This window comes from Octodon degus, unplaced genomic scaffold (assembly GCF_000260255.1).
Source record: "Octodon degus isolate 3935 unplaced genomic scaffold, OctDeg1.0 scaffold00048, whole genome shotgun sequence".
In the NCBI taxonomy this organism is placed as follows: domain Eukaryota; kingdom Metazoa; phylum Chordata; class Mammalia; order Rodentia; family Octodontidae; genus Octodon; species Octodon degus.
In genome coordinates this window covers 9,185,660-9,194,195 of record NW_004524624.1, presented here as the reverse complement: position 1 = coordinate 9,194,195, position 8,536 = coordinate 9,185,660, and the positions used below count along the sequence as shown (strand labels likewise).

Genomic DNA, 8,536 nt, shown 5'->3' with positions numbered 1-8,536 from the left:
AAGGAATTGTATTTTACTGGGGGCCAGGGAGATGGCTCAGTAGAATCAGCGCTTCCCTGGCAAGCGCAAGGGCCTGAGTTCAATCCCTGGTCCAGAAAAAAAAAAAATTGTATTTTACAAACAACATGATTGTCAGGAGTGGTGGTGTACCCCTATAATCCCAGCACTCAGGAGGCTGAGGGAGGAGGATCAAAAGTGCCAAACAAGCTTGGACTATGTAGCAAGTTCAAAACCAGCCTGGACTATATATCAAGACTCTGTCTCAAAACAAAAATATTGGGCCAGAAATATGGCTCAGTGGCACAAGCACCTGCCTGGCAAGCACAAGGTCCTAAGTTTGATTCCCAATACAAAAAAAAAAAAAAAAAAAAAAAAAAATCCGTAGAACATAAAGGGGAGTTAGAGTACAGTGAGGGAGAAATGAGAGGAAAAACAGTATGAGTGGAGTATGGTGGCCCTCCTTACTTTATTATCCTGTCTGTATTCTTGCTTTTCCCGTAAAATTTTCCCCTTACAAGGGGCCGGGGAGATGGCTCAGTAGAATAAGTGCTTGCCTGGCAAGTGCAAGGGTCTGAGTTCAATCCCCGGTTCTGCCAAAAAAATAAAAAATAAAATAAAATTTTCCCCTTACAGTTGCTATTATTTTACCAAAGCAGAAATATAAAGTAGAAAAGAGAACAAATACATGATGATCCCCTGATTAGCCCTGAAGTCTTCTGTTTCTAGTGGCAGTAGCTGTGGTTTTAAGTGCCACTCATCAGTAGCAGATCCTAGGTGGCCAGTGTCCTTTCTTTTCTCCATTGGTAATGCAGAGCGTGACTTTCAGGTATATTCTAACCTCACTGCTGTCTGATTGAAGATTACTGCTGTGCTGTGTCCCCGCTCTTCTTGTGTGTCATACACCTGGTGTGGAGCTCAAGGCTGTTCTCCTGTTTCCTTACCTTGGCCCTGAAAGAAAACCAGGGCACAGATCATGACTCTTTCCCCTTGATTTTCCTTTTATTATTGTTCTTTTACTCATGTTTTACACACTCTCCTCTCAACTCAGAATAGTGAGTTGAATCAGGAGAGGTCTGCTCTGCCTGTGGAGTTAGCATCAGTATTTCAGTGCCACCGCTAGGTTAGGTTCATAGTTTGTACCTGTGGCCATTCATACATGCTTCTTGGTTTTGTTTTTCCACTTTTTAAGGAGCCATACAAATGAGAGACCCAGCTGATTTGGGGGCCAATGATGGAGCAGGGGTCTAGAAATTAAACCCTGGTTACAACCCTGGATATGCCCGTTATGCTTACCTATGATCTCAAGATAGTCTTCTTATTCTTGGTGATTGTAAGATGACTAATTTGTAAATTCATTTCCGTTTCATTTCAGTTTTAACATTTTACAGGTATGAAATGAGTAATTTAGCCTTTTATCACTGAGATCATTGTAACTTTTGGTTGGAGAGTAGCTGAGGTAAAGCATTATCTTTCTTTGTTAACTGTAAGCATAGATTAGATGCTCATCTCTGAGGTGCAGTGAAAAGAGAAGACCAGACTAAATACTGTTGTAAGGCCCTTTCTAGATCTGTGGGTCTGGATCACATTGGATTACAATATCTTTCATTTATGTATCTTGTGTAAGTAGATAAATACAGATTGGAATTATGAAGGCAGGTGCTGGGAACAGGTATGGGTCCTGTGCCACCTTGGGGCTAAGCGTGAGACCAGAAGCAAAGTCATCAGGTGATTGAATGAGAGTACAGTACACTGGTACATCTCAGCTCTCCAGTTGCTGTAATTCCTAGTAATACTGTTTCCCCTTCCTTTTCCCCTAGTACCTCAACATGCTAAGGACTTGTGAAGGCTACAATGAAATCATCTTCCCCCACTGTGCCTGTGATTCCAGGAGGAAGGGGCACGTTATCACAGCCATCAGCATCACGCACTTTAAACTGCATGCCTGCACTGAGGAAGGACAGCTGGAGGTGAGAGTTCAGTGCGGGGCTGGGAAGGAGCATTGCAAGTGGATGCTATGGTGCTCATTCATTTGCTGTGTCTCAGTTCCTCCTTTTTCGGGCTCAGGCCCTTGTGCTTGCCAGGGAAGCGCTTATTCTACTGAGCCATCTCCCCAGCCCTTCAAACTATATTTTCACTGAAGTAAAAAGCACTGGGTCCAAACTGACCTGATGCTCAAATTTACTGGCTGCTTCCACTTTTACCCTTTTTCCAGTCCTTTCCCAGAACTGGTGCAGATGTTTCATTTATCTTCTGCTGCCCGGCTCAGAACCACCTTGTCTACTAAGCTCCCCAGCACTCTCCAACTCTCTTACTCTTGGTTTTTCAGAACCAGGTCATAGCATTTGAATGGAATGAGATGCAGCGGTGGGACACAGATGAAGAAGGAATGGCCTTCTGTTTTGAATATGCACGAGGAGAAAAGAAGCCCCGATGGGTTAAAATCTTCACACCTTATGTGAGTAGGGCATGAAGAGGGATACTTGGGGAAAGTAGATTGAACTTCAACTTTTTAAAAAAGCTAAATACATAGAGACAGAGAGATGTGCCTTTCTTGAGGTCAGAACCTGTTTGAATCCAGGTGCCCAGCTTCATCCCTTTTCCTTTAGGTTCATTACCTAGGATTGGCAATTTCGCATGCTGCTTGACTTATAATTACCACTAGACAGAGCTAGAGAGCAATAGATGACCAGATCTGAGTTTTGTGAAACTTGTCAACATTCTTTCTAGTCTGTGTGGGTTTGGAAGAAGGGCTGATCTGGCAGGAGTTCAAAGACATGGCCCTATGGTGCCTGGTCTTGAGAAGTCAGTGAGTATTGCTACTTTTTCTCCCCTCAGTTTAATTACATGCATGAGTGCTTCGAGAGGGTGTTCTGCGAGCTCAAGTGGAGAAAAGAGGTAATTTTAAAGACTTCTTGAATTAACTTCTTCATCTTGTAATTTATAGACCCATTGCCAAATACCTGGGACCCTCACCTCCATTTCTGTCTTTCTAGGAATATTAGTTAGAGTCTGGTTATCCCAAGTGAGCCAGGACATTCTTCCAGCGGGGCTGACTTCTGGATGGTGAAATGGGCTATGCAAAAGAGCCAGCTTCTTTTCTTGTCTAGAGGGTGTACTTTGGCTACAGGCTCTTCCATCCTCATGATTTTGTGGACTCTCTTCTGTTGTTCTTGGGTGGTTTTGTTTGTTTGGGTTTGTTTGGGTCTCTGTTCTCCCTCAGTTTTAGCTATCTGACTGGATGGGTCATGACAGAGTCCTTCTAGACTAATGATGGCAAACCTATGGCATGCATGAAACAGCAGGCCTGTTTGTATCATTGAAATCTGTAAAATGGTCACCATCACTGCTCTAGACTAACCAAGAATGTGTATGCAGGGGAAAGTTTTTGCTATGATATGTCTATGCTGGAACAGAATTTAGAAGATTGTAAATAATTAGGTGTTTGTTATCAAAGAAAATCAGTAGATCAAGAGGTGAAGTCAGCCTGGTTCCACAAAAAATTAATTAATTAATTTAATTAAATAAAAAAGGAGGTAAAGTCAGGAACATGAAAATTTATACTTTTAGTATGGTACAAAGAAAACTGAGCTCTGGGAGTCAGATCTGTTTCCTTGTAGCTCTACGGTTTTGGCTAAATCAGTCTCCTTAAGTCTGACTTTTTGGGCCAGGGAGATGGCTCAGTAGAATAAACACTTGCCTGGTAAGTACAAGGGCCTGAGTTCAATCCCCAGTTCCACAACAACAACAACAACAAAAGTGAAATCTGACTTTTCTCTCCTGTGAAACAGGAAAGCTTAGCTGGGTGATTAATGTTCAAAGTCCTTCCCACTCTAAAAGGCTATTATGATTCTTGATAGGAAGTACAGTGAGGGGAACAGGCCAGCCAGATAGGGTCATGCAATCATACCACTTTAGCTTCTGTTTGAGGATTGTCTCCACATTAGAGGAGATATGGCTTCCCAATAACTCTTACTTTCTTTATTTTTTTTTCCCTTTCAGAACATTTTCCAGATGGCGAGGTCACAGCAGAGGGATGTGGCTACCTAGCCTTTCCTTATCCCCTTCCCTTCTCGCCTTCATCCTCTTATCCCTTTCATCACCCTTGTCAGACAAAGTAACCGTTAACACAAAAGATAAAGGAAAAGTCATTACATTCAGAAGCCCTAAACTAAATATTATTAATAACTCCCTCTGAAATTGAGCTAGTAGAGAAAAACAGATTGGTCAGTATCAGAAATCCACTGAGATAAGACAGGAAAAGAAATAAGCCCAACCAACTCGCTGAAGGTATCTTTGTTCTTTCACCTGGGCCTCATACCAACGACACTCCTTGTACTATATTTTTAAAACTGGAACTATGAACTTCATCCGTTTGCACTGTTCAGACATATATATGTATGTATGTAAAAAATTATATATACACAAATTAGCTGCACGTATATACATATATATATTTCTTTTTAAATTTCATATTGATGGCAGTACCTTTTTTAGCTTGTGTTTTTACACACCTTTCACTAGAATTCATGACCTCTCTCATTCTCTTTATTTTGAAACAAACTTTAAAAAGGAAAAAAAAATTACAGGAAAAATACCTCTCCTCATGAAGGACTCGAAAAGTTTACAACCTGCTTGGTTTCTCCCCCCTTTTTTGTATTGAGTGCAATTTCTGGCTCATGGGTTGCTGTCGAGTCTGAGGAGCAAGGAGTGTAGTATCTTTATCTTCCAAGAGGGCACTGGGAGGAGAAACAGGTGTGTGTTTCACAGGCACAAGGCTGCGATCTGCAGAGAGTCTGAAGACCTGGTGTGGTCTCTTGATTCCAAGACCGTTTCCTAGCCCACCTCTCTCACTCATGGCTTTCTGGCCCATTCCATACCTCCTTCCTGCTTCCTCGGGCCCTCTGGTGTGCTTTTCCTCAGCTGCTCAGAGCAGACTTGATGCTACAGGAACCCAAAACATTTCATGGTAGTAATTGCTGATCTTGCCTTTTCTACAGCAGGGGTGGCATTAGGGACCAGAGTAAAGCTTGATACCTTAGGCATAAAGGTTGGATTTGCTGAGGGAAAAGAAGCGATACCCTGTGTACATAAGGCTTTACCTACCCCATTCCTGAACAGTAACAGCCATAACTATTATATTGTCTGTCACATCCTAAAAAAGCAGTGTTGGGAAGGGACCTAACAGTATCTTCAAGATGGTAGGGAAACTTAGAATAGGTCTATGGTCTGTGCCAACCAAACCATAGCCTTGTCCACACCAGCTGAGGACCCAGGAAGGAGTGGGAATATGGTCAGTTTAAGCCACATCTCTACCTTTTAAGACTGAAGGAAAACTTTTGTATTTCTCAAGGAGCTGCTTGTCTGACCTTGCAATTAGAACTTTTGTGACCTACAAGCTACATCCCAGGATCAGAGACCAGGGCTGATGCGTAAGACAATGTTCCCAGCCTTTGTGCTCTATACCCGTTACGTGAGGAGCCCTAAGTCTCGCTCAGGAGCAACTGAAACATCTTCAAACATTTTTGAGTATTTTTTTCTCTCCCTTTCAATTTCTAAAGAGAACTTCCATAGGTTTTTTCTCAAGATATCTTCTGCCTTGTCTAGTTTAGAGGCAGTCAGAATTGGTTATAGTCAGTTCCACTGAGCAGTGTTGGGGTGGTTTGAAGTTTCTGCTTTGTGACTTGTTTTGTAGATCATTATGAGGCCATTTTTCTTTCTTTCTCACTGTTATCCTAGTGGCTGTAGGCTCCCAGGGAGGCATAAACTTGTATAAAACATCCTAGCCTCCTCACTTCTCCAAGTCCAATCTAAGAAGAATCACAGATTTTAAAACACTAGAATGTTCAATGTTTAACATTGGAGAGGGCAATCCCTGCTTTGAAGGCTTTATTTAGTACAGGCTCAACTCCTTTTTTCGGTTTAAATGAATTTAATAATGAGCCAAAGGATCTTAAAAAGAAGAGAGGTTGATTTCCCAGTCCAAGATGCTAAAGAGTCTTTTGACATGTTCAGACTATAAAAACAGCAGCAATGCATCCCCACACTGTCATAGTGAGAGATGAATGAACAAGTCCTAGAGTCTGCAGTGACAGACCAAATGTTGGCCTCTGGATATGAGACACAGGAGGCCCCTAGAGTGGATACATTGTGCTGTGTTCCTTTTCTTACATAGTATCCACTTGGGTGTTTGGAGGTTGCGTAAGGGACCCCGTAATAGTTGGCCTAGTAGAAACCTAGGACAGGCTTCTACTGGAAGCCATGCCACTAAGCACCCAGCTGCAGCAAGGAGGGAGACCCCGTAGGATGGTGCCTTCTCCTTTCTCACATCAGGCCTCCAGCAGTGGAGGCATAAGTCATTGTGGCAGCAGAGGTCCTAGGATCAAGCTCTTCTTTGCATGAAGCAGTGTTAGGTATGATTCCACTTCCCCCTTATCCCTTGTACTTTGTTTCTGTAATCCCTCCTTTCCTTAGTCCCAGCTTCTGCCCAAGGAGGCATCTGCCCAGTCATCTTTTACAGACTCTGAAAAAAGAGAACCCACCTCACCCTCAGCTTCATTCCAACAAAGTCAGAAGGATCTTCCTGTTTTCTCACTGTCATCCCATCCACACTGGACTTCTGTCCCATGGGGCAAAAGCTTAGAGTTTTTATGAAACAAGAGAAAGTTGAGCCCCTAAGGAGCCTGTCCCAATAGAAAGGTTCCCTTGGGCCATAGTTTGAGCTTTCTGCTTTTCATATTTTTTACTTGATTCTTACCTTTCTGGCCTCCCTAAGCCTAAACTCTACACAGGTACAAATATGTGCTCAGGGTCCTGTAGGCCTGGACAGAGCTTTCAGTGAGGAATTAGATAAATATTCCAGTGTCCTCATGCTGGCCTATTTTGTTTCATCTTTTAGTTACCTGGGCCAGTGACTCTGGGTTATCTCTTGTAGCTCAGAACCCAGCAACCAGGGCACTGACAGGAGGTGTGGCAGATGACCTCTGTCTTATCTCAAATTTGCCAACTAGGGGCCTGGCTCCTGAGAAGCAATTTTCTTAAAGGGAACTGCTTGCCAGGTGACCTGCAGTCTCCAGGCCTGGAGGATGACTGTGCCCTCCTCTCTGTCCATTACACTGGCTGGCTGGACTGATGTAGTGGAAGACCTCTGCATACTGCTGTTCCTTCACCAGCTTCATTGGGTCACACTAACTTCCTTTTGAAGGGGATGTATGGCTGATTACTACCCAGAGAAGGAAGGAGGAAAAATGCAGGCAGTGGGAGTGCTTCTGTGGCCCTCATCTTCCGGCTCAGCCTGCTGTTCTCTCCCCTAACCCTGACCAGATCATGCCAGTACAACAGTAGTTCATTCCTCAGCGGTAACCCTGGATGTATTGAAAGTTAGGCTCTGGGAGGAACAGAACTGAAGAGAGGAATGATGTAGGGTGAGGCACTTGGCCAACTGCTAAACTTAGCAATTTTCTGTCATGCCCCCTTTTAAGCTGGTGAGCTGGGCTTTGGTTTTTCCCAGGTCATGCACACTTTTAATTTATTTGAGAGAAATTCTAGTTGTATTTTCACTCCAGTATCTTGTATTTTTTATTTGTGATTAAGAAATGTGAAGAGAAAATACACAGACATATAATGGCTAACAGTGTTTCTTTCATTCCTTGTTCTAGAGCTAACCACTCCAAAAATTGTTTGGTAACGTCATTTAGTGTAATTAATTGTAACATATTCTTTTAAATAAATTGATTTATTGATGAAACAGTTCTTTTGTTTCCTAGACTACAAGTCCTTTGGGGTGTGTGGGAAGAAGTAAAGAGGACCTTTTGAGGTTTGAGTTAGAACTGTCAACTTGAAAATGAGAAGGAGCATTTATTTATGCAGTTTTCCTAGTAGCTAGTGGGGCAGTCTTTGGAGGGCAGGAGATAGGGAAGGACAGGGCAAGGAGAAATAGGCAGGCCCCTGGCTTTCAGCTCTGCTTGTGGTAGCTTCTTTGAAATTCTTTCTTCTCCCCCAGCTCTCAGAGTTGATGGAGCTTGTCTCTCCTGGCTGTCAGCAGGCACAGAATCCTTTTAGTCACAGGACTCCTTTCCCAGCTGAATACAGATAAAGCCTAGAAGAGCCCTTGAGACTTGTCCTCTCAGCAACACCTAGGTGCTTTTTCACTTTTTAGTAACTCAGGAAACTTTCTCTTGGAGATCTGAAAGTGAAAACATGTCACCCCTAATGAATGCCCGGATGCTACTAGATGCTTGGTGGGTATTATCCCCACTTTGATGCTACTAGATGCTTGGTGGGTATTATCCCCACCCTAATAATAAGGGTGGTCCCTCTACTTCCCTTCACTTTTACAGAGGGAGTCCCTATTTACATCCCTCTCCCTGTGCTTTATAGACAGAATCTGAAAAACATGTAGTAGATCAGACATTTTAAAATTGTTTTTATAAATCTTCACATTCTTACTATTTTTATAACCCCCAATTGATGTAGTTTTGTTCCTTAGTTGATAACCATAAGAGCAAGAATCAGTTTGACATTTTCTTTGGCATTTAGA

The 8,536-nt window shown here is 42.8% G+C and overlaps 1 protein-coding gene across 3 annotated transcripts in view; it reads left to right on the top strand.

Annotated features, from left to right (window-relative positions):
* Window positions 1–7,746, top strand: part of Snx27 (sorting nexin family member 27) — a 97,709-nt gene extending 89,963 nt beyond the window's left edge. For 2 of the 3 annotated variants that reach the window (XM_004632352.3, XM_023716469.1), the window contains exons 9-12: window positions 1,818–1,967; window positions 2,327–2,455; window positions 2,836–2,895; window positions 4,000–7,746. In XM_004632352.3, coding sequence (XP_004632409.1) covers window positions 1,818–1,967; window positions 2,327–2,455; window positions 2,836–2,895; window positions 4,000–4,047 — 387 coding nt within the window. In that variant the 3' untranslated portion in view covers window positions 4,048–7,746. Of the gene's footprint in view, window positions 1–1,817; window positions 1,968–2,326; window positions 2,456–2,835; window positions 2,896–2,993 lie in introns of all 3 variants that reach the window. The other variant, XM_004632353.3, reaches the window with a different exon arrangement.
* Window positions 7,747–8,536: the final 790 nt, after the last annotated feature.